Raw genomic sequence first — 17290 nt, forward strand, 5'->3', positions numbered from 1 at the left:
TTGACATTAGATGCAATGCTCAAATTATCATTTACGTTACTCATAACAGGTTCTATCTGTGCTAGTAATGAACTTCCAACTGTTGTCACTGAACTTCTCTTGCAACGCCAGATAAAAAAAATGCTAACCCTATATTGTATGCTGTAATTCAAGTATTGTGTAAATGTAACTATGTGCAAGTGTAATTCACATACTCAGTAAACACTGGCATTTGGGGCTCTGATGAAACAGACAGTGGAAAGCTAACTTACTGAACAATTAATTCCTCTAAAAAGTAACCATTGAAAAAAAAGATGTGAAGAGAATAAGGTGAAGAGAATCTCCAGGATGAGCCATGTAACCAGAACCTAGAGCATACAAATACATGAATTGGTCTAACAGACCAAGTTCATATGTACCAATGAGAATACTGCGAGCTTAAAAAGCACATCATTCACACAACTGTAGTGTGACAATAAGTATTACAATGAACTTGTAGCTTGTAGGGGCATGCAAAGAGTAATTTTTGAGATAGGTACAAACATTGACTACTTCTCGAAGAATAAAAAGCCACGATGTAAAAAACTGCTGTTTTTGCCGACTTCTTTTCATCAAGGTTTCACTGTATCTTGAATTTCTTTCTCAGCTACAACGGCTTTGTGTGGGTCAGTTCTCGTAATTCATATTGCTCTGTGTTCCATAACCTCTTGAGAAAAGTTCTAGAGAAAATAAAGTGACCCCGGAAAAGTGTTTCAGGGACCCTTTAAGAGCAAGCTTCAGCTTGGTACTACTGCACCACACTTGATGAGGTTTGTTGCATATAAAAGAAATAGAATCTAGTGACTATCGCGAATGAATTTTTGATTTAGGCCATGAATCGTTCAATAAAAATTGTTGAAAAACACCAGTTTTCAGAAAACGATACTATCAAGCTTACTATAACTCGGCAATAAAAAATGATATCATAATGCAAAATATGCTACCAATAAGTGAGTAGGACATTTGCAATGTCCCCGTAAACTATCTAACAAGTTCACGAAAGAGGTACAGCGATAACTGCGAGAGGTACAGGAATCGATACCCTGCACCTCCACCAACATGTTTTGCGAACGAAGGATTATAAACTGGAGACTATTTAGACAGTATATTTACAAAGGAAAACTGCAGTGGTGGCCAGTTCAGCCGACAGCTCGAGAGCCAGAGAGCGTTCGTCGTCTTCATCGGGGCGTCCGGGTGAATCGTCCACAAGAAACACGCAATATGCCTGTATCAATATAGATTGATACATGCATATTGATTTGTCCGTTTTGGAAGATCAAGCGTATCGAGTTTACAGAACTACGATATCTATTACAGGTGCAGAGCTAAAAATTTAAAAACTTCTTGCTCCAACCTTATTTTCAAGCTGAACAATCTTTGTAAATTCCTGTTATAACATTCAGGCCTTCAACCAAAAATCTGCTTCTAGCAGTCACCCGCATTTAATTTTTTCTCTCAGCTGTCCCAAATTTCGTTATAATCGGCCTACTGGTTCTTTCAGAACAGCATTTCCATGTTTTACATGTATTTGAATAGGCGGCATCGGAGTTGCACCTGAGTTAACGCTTGCTCTCAGGAGCATGTGGAGACACTTGTGCTACCTGATGGGGTAACATACTACACGTACGTAGATTTTTAATTCAGACTCTAGTTCAACGAGATTGTTGACCTACCCTACAGTATCATGGTGCTGTACTCTCTTAAGCCTGTTCAAGTGATGATGACCTGGAGCAGACGGTGCAAGTTTACAGCCGGTCACCTGCATGAATGCACTGGTGTATCTTCAGCACATTCTTCAATGGGAACCTCTGAAGGCAGAGTGCGCACTGAAATGGCTTCTCGCCTCCTGTGTTTCCTGAGGTTGCTCCTTTGTGAGAAGCTTTTAGAGCATGAAGGGCACTGAAATGGCTTCTCGCCTGTGTGGGTGCGCAGGTGGGCTTTCAGGTAGGCCTTTCGTGAGAAGCTCTGAGAGCATGAAGGGCAGTCAAAAGGCTTCTCGCTTGTGTGAGTCTGCAGGTGCTCTTTCAGGTGAGTCTTTCGGGAGAATGTCTGGGAGCATGAAGGGCACTCAAATGGCTTCTCGCCTGTGTGAGTGAGAAGGTGGCTTTTCAGGTGGCCTTTCTGTGTGAAGCTCTGGACGCACGAAGGGCATTTAAATGGCCGCTCACCGGTGTGGGTGTACAGGTGAACGTTTAGTTTGTATCTTACTGAGAAACTCCGAGAGCATGAAGGGCACTGAAATGGCTTTTCGGCTGTGTGGGTGCACAGGTGCTTCGTAAGGCTGCTATTTTCTGCGAAGCTCAGGGAGCATGAAGGGCACTTGTATGGCTTCTCACCTGTGTGGATGCGCAGGTGGACTTTCAGGCGATACTTGCGTGAGAAGCTCTGAGAGCATGAAGGGCACTGATATGGCTTCTCGCCTGTGTGGGTGAGCAGGTGGGTTTTCAGGTTGGACTTTTGATAAAAGGTCTGAGGGCATAAAGGGCAATGAAATGGCTTCTCGCCCGTGTGGGTGCGCAGGTGCTCTTTCAGGCGAGCCTTTACCGAGAAGCTCCGAAAGCATGAAGTGCACTGAAATGGCGTCTTGCCTGTGTGGGTGAGCAGGTGGGTTTTCAGTCTCTGCTTCTGTGGAAAGCTCAAAGGGCATAAAGGGCAGTAAAACGGTTTCTCGCCAGTATGGATGCAGGCATGTGCTTCCAGAAGAAGTAGTTCATCAGCCTCATAGCCACATAGCTGACATCGGTGGAGGCATCCTTGCTTTGTGTTGTCACATTTGGCAGTTGATGGAGAAATTGAAGGCCTCGATGCTGCACAAGAAAGTAAATAAGAGTTATTAGGAAATGCCAAAAAAGAACACAGATGCTAAATTTAATGACAAGCTATGTTTTTCATTTGATTTTGGAGATCTTCAATGTGATTTCAAGTACGATGAAACATCATCATCATCAGCAGCAGCAGCATAGTTACGCCCACTGCAGGGCAGAGGCCTCTCCCATACTTTTCCAACTACCCCGGTCAAGTACTACTTGTGGCCATGTTGTCCCTGTAAACTTCTTAAGCTCATCCACCCACCTAACTTTCTGCCACCCCCTGCTACGCTTCCCTTCCTTTGGAATCCAGTCCGTAACCCTTAAAGACCATCGGTTATCTTCCGTCCTCATTACATGTCCTGCCCATGTCCATTTTTTTTTCTTGATTTCAACCAAGATGTCATTAACTCGCGTTTGTTTCCTCACCCAATCTGCTCTTTTCTTATCCCTTAACGTTAAACCTATCATTCTTCTTTCCATAGCTCGTTGCGTCGTCCTCAATTTAAGTAGAACCCTTTTCGTAAGCCTCCAGGTTTCTGCCCCGTAGGTGAGTACTGGTAAGACACAGCTATTATACACTTTTCTGTTGAGGGATAATGGCAACCTGCTGTTCATGATCTCAGAATGCCTGCCAAAGGCACCCCAGCCCATTCTTATTCTTCTGATTATTTCCATCTCATGATCCGGATCCGCGGTCACTACCTGCCCTAAGTAGATGTATTCCCTCACCACTTCCAGTGCCTCGCTACCTACCGTAAACTGCTGTTCTCTTCCGACACTGTTAAAGATTACTTTAGTTTTGTGCAGATTAATTTTTAGACCCACTCTTCTCCTTTGCCTCTCAAGGTTAGTGGGTATGCATTCCAATTGGTCCCCTGAGTTACTAAGCAAGGCAATATCATCAGCGAATGCCAAGTTACTAAGGTATTCTCCATTAACTGTTATCCTCAATTCTTCCCAATCTAGGTCTCTGAATACCTCCAGTAAACATGCTGTGAATAGCATTGGAGAGATCGCATCTCCCTGCCTGACGCCTATCATTATTGGGATTACGGTGGCTGAGGAGCCGTTATAGATATCTTTCAGTATTTTTACATAAAGCTCGTTTACACCCTGATTCAGTAATGCATGCATGACTGCTGATGTTTCGACTGAATCAAGACACTTTCTACGTAATCAACGAAAGCTATATATAAGGCTTGGTTATATTCCGCACATTTTTCTATCACCTGATTGTTAGTGTGAATGTGGTCTATTGTTGAGTAGCCTTAAAGAAATCCTGCCTGGTCCTTTGGTTGACAGAAGTCTAAGGTGTTCCTTATTCTGTTTGTGATTACCTTATTAAATACTTTGTAGGCAACGGACAGTAAGCTGATCGGTCTATAATTTTCTAAGTCTTTGGCGTCCCCTTTCTTATGGATTAGGATGATGTTAGCGTTCTTCGAACATTCCGGTACGCTCGAGGTCATGAGGCATTGCGTCATTGCGTATATAGGGTGGCCAGTTTCTCTAGAACAATCTGCCCATCATCCTTCAACAATTATGATGTTACCTGATGCTCCCCAGGTGCATTCCCCCTTTGCATAGTTCCCAAGGCTTTCTTTACTTCTTCCGGCGTTACTTGTGGGATTTCAAATTCCTCTAGACTATTCTCTCTTCCATTATCGTCGTGGGTGCCACCAATAATGTACAAATCTTTATAGTACTCCTCAGCCACTTAATCTATCTCATCGATATTAGTAATGATATTGCCGGCTTTGTCTCTTAACGCATACATATGATTCTCGTCTATTCTTAGTTTCTTCTTCACTGCTTTTAGGCTTCCTCCATTCGTGCGAGCATGTTCAATTCTATCCATATTATACTTCCTTATGTTAGCTGTCTTACACTTGTTCATTAACTTGGAAAATTCAACCAGTTCTATACTAGCTGTAGGGTTAGAGGCTTTCATACATTGGCGTTTCTTGATCAGATCTTTCGTCTCCTGCGATAACTTACTGGTATCCTGTCTAACGAAGTTGCCGCAGACTTCTATTGCACACTCCTTCATGATGCCCATAACATTGTCGTTCATTGCTTGAACACTATAAGGTCCTTTTCCTGAGTTAAAGTTGAATACCTGGTTCAGTAGCTCGATCCAGAATTCCTTTGTTTTCCCTCCTACCGCTAACTCATTGATCGGCTTCTTATGTACCAGTTTCTCTCGCTCGCTCCTCAAGTCAAGGCGAATTCGAGTTCTTAACATCCTATGGTCACTGCAGCGCACCTTGCCGACCGAGCACGTCCACATCTTGTATGATGCCAGGGTTAGCGGAAAGTATGAAGTCTATTTCATTTCTAGTCTCGCCATTCGGGCTCCTCCACGTCAACTTTCGGCTATCCCGCTTGCGGAAGAAGGTATTCATTATCCGCATATTATTCTGTTCTGCAAGCTCTACTAATAACTCTCCCCAGCTATTCCTACAGCCTATGCCATATTCCCCCACTGACTTGTCTCCAGCCTGCTTCTTGCCTACCCTGGCATTGAAGTCGGCCATCAGTATAGCATATTTTGTTTTGACTTTACCCATCACAGATTCCACGTCTTCATAGAAGCTTTCGACTTCCTGGTCATCATGACTGGATGTATGGGCGTAGATTTGTACCTTCAATTTGTACTTCGTATTAATTTTCACAACAGCGATAAAACAAAGAACTCCTAATGGTCGTTTTTATTTCCTCAATATTTCTGCACTGGAATGCTTCATGACCTTGTTAGTGAAGTTCACTTATAAAAGGGATTTTTCAGAAAGCTAAAGAATTACAAAGTGAGTGAATGTGGAGTGTTTGACTACTCTCTCCTACGACCCTTAGAGAACACTTCAAAAATGCTTTGACCAAGCCTGCTCTCACATCCTCAATGATCACTTGAGGCCCGGTAACCATATTTGGCACTTGCAAAATTTGTTACGTTTCGCTGGCACAACAAATTTGTTTTATACGAGACTTCATCCGCGAGTTTCCTCTTGATCACACACAGAACTTTGGCAACATTATCGTAAGTCGACATTACGAGAATCCGGCTAGAAAATGCCGCAGTTTTCCCCATATAACCTGCCAACGCCTACAACCCGCATCCTTTTTCAGAACAGCCCAGAAAGACAAAATAACAACAAGCGCGTATAAAGAATGGAAAAAATTGCATACGCAACCCCCAAATGTTTAAAACCAGCATCTATTTCGGGATAAACCACGTGTCCGTATCGTATCTTCAGCCAATGACTCTGCTTGACTGTTTCCGGAGACGGGAGCTGGGCTGTTGAGCACGGCGTATCGTGACCCAAGTTTCACTTTGCCAGCACCATGTGCACTATTCACTAAATGCTAAGCGCAAAATGGCGACCCATTCAGGGAGGAAAATGAACGACAGTGCAGAACGGGAGAAGGGAGCTTCAACACACAGGGGTGGAAAAATGGTAGGGATCCCCAGAAGATAGCGAAAGTGTGAGTACTCGAGGACCTTGCCCTGAAGTGTGGCTTTGTGGCAGCGCATGCTGTGTTGCCTTGGAGTGAAACTTCAAATCGGAATTCCAGTAATTCGCATTCAGATCGTGACCCTACGGTAATATTTTTACGATGGTACGGTTTAGAGGTGCAAAAATACGGCAACTTCTTTTTGAGTGCACTCTGCTCCTTGTGCTCTGCCATCACAAAATAGCGGCAAATGATTGCTGGAACCGACTGCAAAGCGTAATGGAGTTTAACACACTAAAAGGTGAAGGTATTGTAGTATTCGAGTAGGGAGGCACCAAGCACCGTCGTGGCTCCGAAAGAAAGACACAAACACTAGTATCATACCGTGCCCAACTTAATCCCTCGGTTGCAGGGAGGGTGTTCGTGTGTGTTGTGTGTGTTACGAGTGTCCTCTTTAGAACCGGGCAATGGGTTCTGCCACCAACCTCTTATTTTATTCCCTAATGTCCTACGTATGTTAAAAAAGGAAAGAAAAAAAAACACGGTGAATTCCTATAAGCAAAGTTCCTGAAACCCTAGTGTCAGCATTGTTTTTGTACGCCCCCGTTGTTTTTAGTTTACCCATTTTTCTTTCGCTAAGCTTCAAATCGCCTTTTACTAATCGCTACTGAGGATATGTTTGCTTTCCCCCTGTTGTCGCTGAACCCAAGGGCGTCAAGGAGGCCAATGATTCCTAAATCGACCGCTGAGCAGATATCTTCACATTCTAATAAAACATGCTCTATAGTTTCCCTAGCTTTACCGCAGCAAGCACATGCTTCTTCTTCCTTCTTATATCTCCCTTTATAAGTGCGTGTTCCAAGGCATTCTGATCTCGCTTCGAAAAGTACTGAGCTTCGCTCTGAGTTACCATAAATTGTTTCTTTCCCGATTACGTTTTTTCCCTCTTAAGTAGTTAGTCATAGTAGGTTTCCTTTCCGTTGTCGCCAACCATGAGATTATTTCAGCCTCTGACTTTTCGCTTGACGTTCTTTGTTGCTGTGTTGCTCACCACACAGGCCGCATACTTGCTGGCAAGCTTCCTATTTTTTTTCCTCCACTGTGAATCGGTGTTATTCCTGTACAAATACCTGAACACTCCCTCAATGCGTTTACTTTCTTCCATATTTCTAAGACGCGTTCTGCACAATTAATTTTTCTGTGAGCTTCCCTCACTTAAAAACCTGTCAAGGCCATATCACCCTGGACAGCTTCAATGCATGGCGTCCCACTGACCTTTGGTTCCCATTAAGTCCTGATTGTAGCCCTGATTTCAAGCAAACAATCGCATTTCCAAAGGTAAGTCCTGGAACCATGACACCTTTCCACATACCCTGCAGCACCTCGTATCTATTGTATCCCCATAGCGCTCCGTGTTTCATTATGGCCGCATATTTCTTCCCCTTTATATTATTGTTTTTTCCTGCGTTTCCATATATTCATTGCCTTCCTTTATCCGCATACCAAGAGAATTGTATTCGTTTACGCAAGATATTTCCTGGCGCGGTATTGTCACTGTCTGTTCGCTGTTTTCAATGAATACTATAACACCCCATATTAACACCCCATAAGGATATTACTTCCTTCTAGCTCCTATTCCCTCCTCACCAAGTACATAATAAACAGGAGTGGGGATAACCGGCACCCCTGTCTCAGTCCCTTGTTGATATCAACTTTCTCCTCGCTCCTCATCCCTTCCCATTCAACGCAAACGGTATTTTCTAGGTAAATCTCTATCTGAAAAGCTGTAGAGAATTGTCACCCAAGCCTTCCCCTTCCAGAAAATCCCACGAAATGTTGCGGCCTACGTTGTAGCTTCTGTAATCTCTAAATACGCCACACATAACTGTTTCTTTTCTACTGTGAATATTTCAATAGACTGAGTAAGGATCAAAAATTATCATCCAGACGCCTAGCTATTATGTAGCCATTGTGAAGTTCTTCCAAAATGCCATTATTCCCTGCCCATTCTTGACGCTTTAATTTAATTGCCTGCATTGCTAACCTGTATATTACCGATATAATGCTCAACGAGTGAATACGAGTGAATTCAGTCTCCCTCCTGCCTCTATAAATTATATTCATTCTACTCTGTCGCCAACTGTATAATATTCGTCTGCCTTATAGACTTCTACTGCTTTCAACAGCGTTTCCTTGCCTTTTGGTCCTAGTTTACTAATCAGCCTAACGGGAGCCTCGTCTAGCCCTATGGCTGTCGGCTTCGCAATTTTCTCTTGGGCTTTCTTCCAGTGAAATTTGTCAGCACCAGCTCCTTTTCCATCTGGGTCTCTTTCATGGTCTTCTTTTTTTTTTCAAATACAAACTCGGCATTGCCTTGGAAATATTCTGCTGTTATTTTTCCGTTGTAATGCCGCGTTCCCTTACAGTTTGTTTCAATCTTCCTCTAGGACGTGTATTGTTTCAGACTTCCTGATTAATAAATTTATGTGGTTCCAAAATATTCTAGTTGCGGCCTTCTTTTTCTCTCGTATTTCTAACCAACGTTCACTTCAACCTTTTATGTTTGCTTGCACCGGTATTTGAACCATAAACTTTTCTCCCGGTATATTTCCCATTTACTGGCTACTTCTTCCTGCGGCAACTGCGCCTTTGCCTGCCTGAGCTCTCGGGATGCTTTCTGTCGTTCGGCGATCGCCTCTCGTACCTCCCTGTTCCACCAGCTTTTCGGTTTCTCTTTTTCCTTTCCAACGAACATGCTGCTTCCCTTTCCGCAGTACTCTCGTTATTACATTTAGAAGCTCACCATATTCCCACTCTTTGCTTGGCAATTTGCCTAGTTCTTCCTAAACTCTTGTGGCTATATTTGTTATTTATTCAGCGTTCAAATTTGGACTGGACATTTTGTTCTCCTTGCTCTCTTTCACAACTACATATCTCAGTTTCAGAATGACGCGTTTATGGTCACTTCCTATGCTACTATACCCTTCCTCGTCAATGACCATTTCCCTCATCTTATGAATTCCAACCCATCATCGTTGCTCAGTGGCTATGGTGTTGGGCTGCTGAGCACGAGGTCGCGAAATCGAGTCCCGGTCATGGCGGCCGCATTTCGATGGGGGCGAAATGCGAAAACACCCGTGTACTTAGATTTAGGTGCACGTTAAAGGGACACTAAAGGTTGCTATTAAGTGAACGTAGACTGTTGAAATACCATCCCAGAAACCTAGAAACGCTTGTTTCGTGCCAAGGAGAGACTTATTTTAAGAGAAAATGCGTTCTGAAGCGTCCGCGTACCTCTAGCGCAGTTCAAATCGCCCGCCCTCCGATCGAGAAGTACTGACATCATGGTCTCATAGTGACGTTGCGCCATCGGTGAGTAGAACGGCGTCCGCAGACGGCGCTACGGCTTTTCTGCGCAAAACGCAAACGCACGGCCAGAAACAGAGCCAAGACAGAGCCGACAGCAGAGCGAAAGCGGGAGTATGGTGGCTTGCGGAAGGAGAAACGCGCGACCATAAGCTGGTACTTTATTCTATGACGCAAACTTCGACGCTCGTCGCAATGGACCCTGACAACGACAGATTGGCTCGCGATGCTGGGCTCAACTTCAGCGATTTGAGCACTGACGAGCGCGTCCTGCTGCTGAGGGCTCGCGCTGCCGGCGTCGTTGCGTGCTACGACGGCGGCCTCGACACCGGCTCTCCGGAGCGGGAAAGCAACGAGGGCTTCCCACGACATCACAAGGACGTGGCATTCTCACTGCTTGTTCCAAATGAAAGTTTCGCGAGCCAGCGGAACCTTCACAGCACGACGCGATAACGAAACTACTGAAACTCCAAAGCGTGCGCGGCGCAGAGTCGAGCGCTCAGAGTCGAGCGAAAACGAAACCTTTCGACCACCCATACTACAGAAGGGTAACGTCAAAATGTTAGTCTTTCTTAGAATCGAATAGACGTAGACAAGTAGCATTTTCTTCCGTCTTATAATCGAATGAAATGATATTTTCAATACGAGTAGTTGAGTATTAGTAACACAAATTATGAGGAGTGCTTTCGTCATCGGGCTAGTACCGGAATGTCGCTGGGGGGTCTCAAATCGTGTCATGCATTTACCTCAATTTCTCGGTTACTAAAGCTCTATTCGCGATTATATTAAGGCCTTAGACGTTCTAGAACATTGCTCTACCACTTTAACTTGACTTTCTGTTAACCTTTAGTGTCCCTTTAAAGAACCCCAGGTGGTCGAAATTTTCAGAGTCCTGCACTACGGCGTGCCTCATAATCAGAAAGTGGTTTCGGCACGTAAAACCTCATAATTTAATTTAATTTTATCATGAATTCCTTCTGTCATCAGGCAGTAATCAATGGTCGATTGCCGGTTTCCCAATTCCCACGTGGTCTGCTTGTTGCTCACAAAGATATAGCATTGACTTGTCGTTGTTGTCGGTATAGCGATCTAATTCCTGTGTGCGGGCTTTCTTGTCACCTAATAGGATAATTTCAGCATCATTCCCGAAGCCCTTAATATCAGAACTTAGGCATTCCACGAACTCCTTATTATTATCTGTGAATTTATTCCCGGTTCACAAATACGTTACGCCCAGCTAAGTATTCTTCCACTCATTGTACATGACAACTACAGATGCTTTTGACATCTTGAATTTATTATTTTCCATTTGGCTCCCTGATGGATGAGCATTCCAACTCCCTTTCCCTTTCTTTCAGATTTATTTCTGTCGCACCCTTCCCAAACCTAATTCTCAATCACTGGTGGCTCTTCCGAGTCCCTAATTGGTGCGTTTCTGTAAACGAATACAGCCCTATTTGTTCTCAATTTAAATGCTCCTCTACCTCTACCAACTTTTCTTTTCTTCTGCCGCCCTGCATGTTTATGTGGCCTATGGCATGGCGAGCTCTCTTTCTTGCTTTCCTCCGTTTGCACTTGTTGAAGACAATGCTATTCCGAGGTTCCCCTAGGGGGACCTTCTTCATTACTACCTGCACTGGACTCCTGAGCGCCCGTGGGCCCCCTAAATAAGCAACAGCACGACCAGCAAGTCGCCAGCCCACTTCTCGTGCAAGCCTGTAATGGAAGTGGATCGCGCCTCGTTGAAAACCAGCACACCTACTCACTTCTCTGTTTACTTCGACAACCTGGAAACCTTTCTCTCGGCTCATTGTCCATACAGCTTCACTAGTAGCCACTACGGCTTTTTGCACGTTGCCGGCACATACAGGCACCTCCGGCGCCATGCACACCACGATCTGCACCTGAGGTGACAGTATAATACCCCCTTCTAGAACACCATAGTGACAGCTCGCGCAAGTCGTCTACCCCCTTCTCCAAGCGCTGGGCTAGTCCAACACCACCTAGACAAGAGAAGGCCTGAGCGCTCGGCGAGTGACGTTACGGAGAAGAGGCCGGCGGCGTGCTCGGGGATACGGGTCGAATGAAGGGATCGCGCCCTTATGGGCAACGTTAACCAGAGCGCAGTTATTGTTCTTTTAGGCCTAGTTGAGGAGATGGCCCGCAGAGAACAGAGGGTGTTCCAAGATTATTTTTCATGCAGAACTATTTACGCGCTGCATCATTAAAAAGCCCGTCCATAAAAAGTGAAATGGTTCAACCTTAGGATTGAGAACGGATTTCGGGTAAATGATGACAGGGAGCATGGATTATACTGAAAAGTCACAGTGCTGCCCCCTTCTTCTGTGTAGCTTCATTGCCTTGATTTATCGTCGGCGTCAAAGAGTTTGCCGTGCATGCGACCACAAAAGTTCTTCAAAAAAATTTTAGCACTGCACCATAACACTTATCTCATGACCACTTCACTGGTGTGCCCTTCTTCACATTCGGTACAGATGCATTTATTCCAGTCTAGATTAGGCTCTAAACGAATAATTTCGTTTTCGAGGCATTATTACATACAGTACCACAGTCGACATATCTACAACTCAAATGAGCTTATCAATGGAAATACAAAACATTCGTGAAACTATTTACAAAGAAACAGCTGACTTATTCCGCAGAATTCCAACTTTTCTTTGCCTTAGCATTGGTACCCAATATTCTGTCATTGATCTTGCGGAAACTTGAAAGCATGGTTTTTCGGCTCCGATTTGTAATTGCTCCAGCAATTGGGCAAGCAGCACTTATTAGGTATATCCTGGTATGAATGTAATCCACATTCCGCGACAAAGAAGGCTTGCCGGACACAACCGCAATCGCAGCACAAGCGCAGAGACTACACGCACGGTTCACGTCCAGAAAAAAAGTGCGCTCGGAAGCATGTCGCAGCATGCCAGGACTTTTCTAACCCCGTAGGTATCCAAGGTGCGGCAGTGTTCCCGGAAATAATCGAATTGTTATCGCCGTCGTCACCCGCTCGCTCTTCCACGCCTCATTTTCAACACAGGTGCGCCGTTCTAGCCTCGTACACGCTGCACGGAACTTCTATGTGGGCCTCTTTTGCGTGACGAAGCTCAAGCGGAGAGGGTACAGTCAGAACACCTTAAGTTCTCTAGAGGGTGTTGGCTAGTCCTGTCTCTTTCCTGTTTAGGATGTCGTTTAGCCCACCTGCGACTATGACAAGGTTGCGTCCGTGGGCATTTTCCGCGAGATTTGGTTTTGCTCGCTCCATGACAATGCCTAATGTCCGTCCTGGAAATGTCCCTACCGTGACTTTTTTGTCATAATTCACGCTCTCCACAATTGCTTCTGAACACCTCGCCAGGTTTGAGTCGCCGACGATAATCACCCTTTCACTCTCTCCTGCTTCCGAGGCCTCTCCCTGCTTCCCCTTGGCATCATTTTCTGTGTGGTTTGGACTTGACAAGGGGCATTGAACCTTGCGTTCCTGCTTTCCCTTTGAGGGAGCATCAAGGTAGGTGCAGCTCTTTCCTGCTCTCTCCTGTCTAGCCGGAAGACGTCACTCCATCGCCCCTACCACTCACAGGCATATCTACTAGGGGGGGGGGGGGCAAAGTATTTCACTTGCCTCCCCACCCCCTACTTTGAAACTGGCCACTTTCGGCTGCGCGCCAGAAAGTCCAACTATAGCGGTTACTAAAGTTTCTCTCTTAATAATAGAGTGACCGCGTCACTAATGATTTTCTTTACTAAGCATCCCCTGCTTGGACAGCGAGGATTGTATGGGCATTTGCCGCTGTAACTGTGAGCTTGCGCAACTTGCGTCATGATGATGATGTGTGGTGTTTCATGGCGCAAGGGCCAGGTTTGGCCAAAGAGCGCCATGACAAGTGGTAATGTAGACGATGTATTACGGATGGCGTACACAATGAATTCCTCATGGTAGATGTCACATGGCTGTAAAAGGGCCTAAAACCTGTAGCTGTAAGTGGCGTAGAACATATAGTTGCTAAAATAATGACGGTGACTAGGCAGTGATGTGGGCTATGGCAATGGGCTTTCGTTAAAATTTTATGCAATAAAACAGCACTGACACAAGAGTTTCAAGAGAGCCCTTGAATGCAGATCTGTCAGTCATGTGCTAAAAATTGCCTGGCCAAATGATTCTCAAGATGTCGGTTTCGGCTAAAAAATCTAAGACTATTTGCAGTTTAAAAAATGGTTCGTCACTAAGGAAAAATGCAGAATGGAGAGGCATATTTTCCAGATATGCAGACGGGAAATACTTTTTCCTCTCCATTTCTATTGCAGGGCACTGATAAGAACATGGAGGACTGTCAGGCTATCGCCGCACCTACTACAAGTAGGAGGATCCCCGCCAGTCCAGAGGTAGGAGTGAGTACTGTAAGTGTGTCCTATTCTTAATCGGCAAAGAAGTACTTCTTTGCACCGTGCTGTTTTGTCACATATCCAATTCTGCAATCTTGGTTTTATAATATGTAACTTATTCAATGTTTGTGTATCCCACTCTGTTTGCCAATGATTCCTCAATTTACGGCGCAGAAAGGGCTTTAGGTCTGTGGCAGGAATGGGGATATTTCCATCTGTGTCGCTAAAACTCACTGACGTAGCGTTTTCGTCAGCAGCTACGTTGCCTTTTATACCTTTATGGCCAGGTACCCAGCGTAGGATAATCGCTTGGTTGCACATATACGCGAAGCACAACAAGCTATACAGCTCATTCAAAACGGGATTACTATGCTTTCGTAACCTAGTTAGGGCTCTCACGACACTTAATGAGTCTGTAAATACAACAGCCTTAGCGACATTTCTGCGCCTTATGTTCTTAATAGCCAAAAGTATAGCGTACGCTTCTGCCGTGAAGATACTGGTGTGTGGGTTTAGTGGCCCAGATGTTGAAAATGAGGGTCCGAGAGCTGCGTACGCAACACCAGCCGGAGACTTCGAAGCATCTGTGTAATATTCGTCACAGGAATACTTTTCTTTAAGTTCAAGAAAATGCGACTGTATGTGAGCCTCAGGTGCTTGTTTCGATATTTCTAAGAAAGAGATGTCACATCTTATAGTCTGCCATTCCCAAGGCGGTGGAAGCCATGTAGGAGCCATTAGGACATTGTGTAAAAGAGGGACCCCTGTTTTTTCTGAGAATGTTTCCAACCGGAGGGACAGAGGAGGCCTAGTGGCCGGGCGGTTACGAAACAGCCTAGCAGTGGACAAGTCGCATATAGTGGAATGACAAGGATGTTTAACATCTGAGCTAACTTTCAGGGCGTAGGAGAAAGTTAAATATGTCCTTCGGTAGTGCAATGACCATTCGTTTGATTTAACGTAGAGGCTTTGCACAGGGCTAGTCCTAAAGGCGCCTGTAGCAAGGCGGATACCTAAGTGGTGAATAGGATCTAGCATTTTCAAAGCGCTAGGTGCAGCAGAATTATAGACTATTGCTCCGTAGTCAAGCCGTGTTAATATTAGACTTTTGTAAAGTTTTAGAAGGCACCGTCTGTCGCTTCCCCAAGATGTACGTGATAAGAGCTTCAGCAAATTCATAGTCTTGAGGCACTTTGATTTCAGATACTTCAGGTGTGGTACGAAATTCAGCTTACTGTCTAAAATGATTCCTAGGAATTTGTGTTCAGGGCTCACAGATAGCCGCTCTCCATTTAGATCTATTGCGGGGTCCGCAAGTATACCTCTCTTGCTAGAAAACAGGACGCATGTACTTTTTTGTGGGTTTAGCTTGAAACCGTTTTTGTCCGCCCACATACATAGTTTATTTATGCAAAGCTGTACTTGCCGCTAGCAGATACTTAGGTTACATGATTTGAAACCTATCTGGATGTCATCCACATATACGGAATAAAACATAGTATGTGGTATGGCAGTCTGGATCGCGTTCATTTTGACAATAAAAAGAGTGCAGTTTAGCACACCACCTTGCGGAACACCAGCCTCTTGCGTAAATGGACGAGACAGAACGTTACCAACTCTAACACGGAACGTGCGATTGGAGAGGTAACTCTGAATCACGTTCAGCAAGTTGCCTCGAACTCCCATTTCAGACAGGTCACGGAGGATTCCAAAGCGCCACGTTGTGTCGTAGGCCTTTTCCATATCTAAAAATACTGATAGAAAAAATTGTTTGTGGACAAAGGCATCTCGGATATTTGTCTCGATGCGGACAAGGTGATCTGTTGTGGATCTACACTCCCTAAAACCGCATTGAAAGGGATCGAGTATCTTGTTGCTTTCAAGAAAATGGATGAGGCGACGGTTAATCATTTTCTCAAATAAATTGCATAGACAACTTGTCAGAGCTATAGGCCTATAACTGTTGGGTGAGCAAGGGTCCTTGCCCTCTTTGAGAATAGGGATTACGATTGCTTCTTTCCAGGTAGAAGAAATGTAGCCGGTAGAACATGGAATTGAAGAGTGACAGTAGTGTTTTTTGGGTTTCAGGGTGTAAGTGTCTGATCATCTCATACATTATTCTGTCACTTCCTGGAGCGGACTTGTTGCAGCAGTTCAGTGAGGCCTGGAACTCAGCCATACTAAATGGACGATTGTATGCTTCATTTGATGTGCTTTTCCGACCCAAATGCAGCTGTTCTGCTAGTCGCTGGTATTTTAGGAATGTTTCTGTGTAATGAGATGTGCTGGAAATGTGCTCGAAATGTGCTCCTAGACAATCAGCTTGGTCATCAAGAGTGTCTGCTTGTGTGTTTACTAATGGTAGAGGATGGGAGTTTCGCGGCCTTTTAATTTGTTTACTCTGTTTCAGGCTTTTCTTTCGTCTGTATAAGAGTTAATTCCGGAAATGTATTTTTGCCAGCTATCCCTTTTGGCACGGCGGCGCGTTCTTCTGCCTTCTGATTTGATTTTCTTAAAGCTGATAAGGTTTTCCATAGTCGGAGAGTCACGGAGCTGATTCCAAGCCTTATTATGTTTCGTTCGTGCTTCCTTACATTCATCATTCCATCAGGGAACACGTCTTTTATTAGGCGATGCATTTGTTTGCGGGATACATATCGACGCTACGTCGGCAATAAATGCGGTTAAATATGACACTACATCTTCGATACTAAGCGCACGAATATCATCCCAGGTCGTATATGTCAGCTCTCCGTATCGCTGCCAGTTCGCTGAGTCGGCTTTCCACTGGGGTACATGTGGATAACATTCGTCCCGTTTGCTTAATTTTAATACAATCGGGAAATGATCACTCCCGTATGGATTCTTATGTACTTTGGATAGATCTATAGATGAAAATGTCTTGTTAGCAACGCTGTAAAATGTTGGCTCCTTCTTATTTAGCAAACATGCCCCTGCATTGAAGAGGAAGTTTTCAATCAGACGTCCTATGGCATCACACCGAGAGTCACACCATAAGGTATGATGAGCATTTAAGTCTCCAACGACAATGTAGGGTTCCGGGAGTTGCGCAATAACGCTATCAAATTCAGTTTTGGAGAGTTGACAGTTGGGAGGAATGTATGAAGATGCAATTGTCAGCAGCTTACTAAAAAGCACTGCTCTGACTGCAACTGCCTCTAGGGGCGTTTTAAGGGGTAACTGCCGGCAAGCAACACACTTATCTACTATTATTGGCACACCGCCCGACG

The 17290-nt window shown here is 44.6% G+C and overlaps 1 protein-coding gene across 3 annotated transcripts in view; it reads right to left on the reverse strand.

The window, feature by feature from the left end:
* Positions 1-545: 545 nt before the first annotated feature.
* The window catches only part of LOC142590457 (uncharacterized), a 137406-nt gene continuing 120661 nt past the window's right edge, over positions 546-17290 (reverse strand). For all 3 annotated transcript variants that reach the window (XM_075702582.1, XM_075702579.1, XM_075702581.1), the window contains one exon: positions 546-2825. In XM_075702582.1, the coding sequence (XP_075558697.1) occupies positions 1774-2825 (1052 nt within the window). In that variant the 3' untranslated portion in view covers positions 546-1773. The remainder of the gene's footprint in view (positions 2826-17290) is intronic.

Source organism: Dermacentor variabilis, chromosome 8, assembly GCF_050947875.1.
Source record: "Dermacentor variabilis isolate Ectoservices chromosome 8, ASM5094787v1, whole genome shotgun sequence".
Lineage (NCBI taxonomy): Eukaryota > Metazoa > Arthropoda > Arachnida > Ixodida > Ixodidae > Dermacentor > Dermacentor variabilis.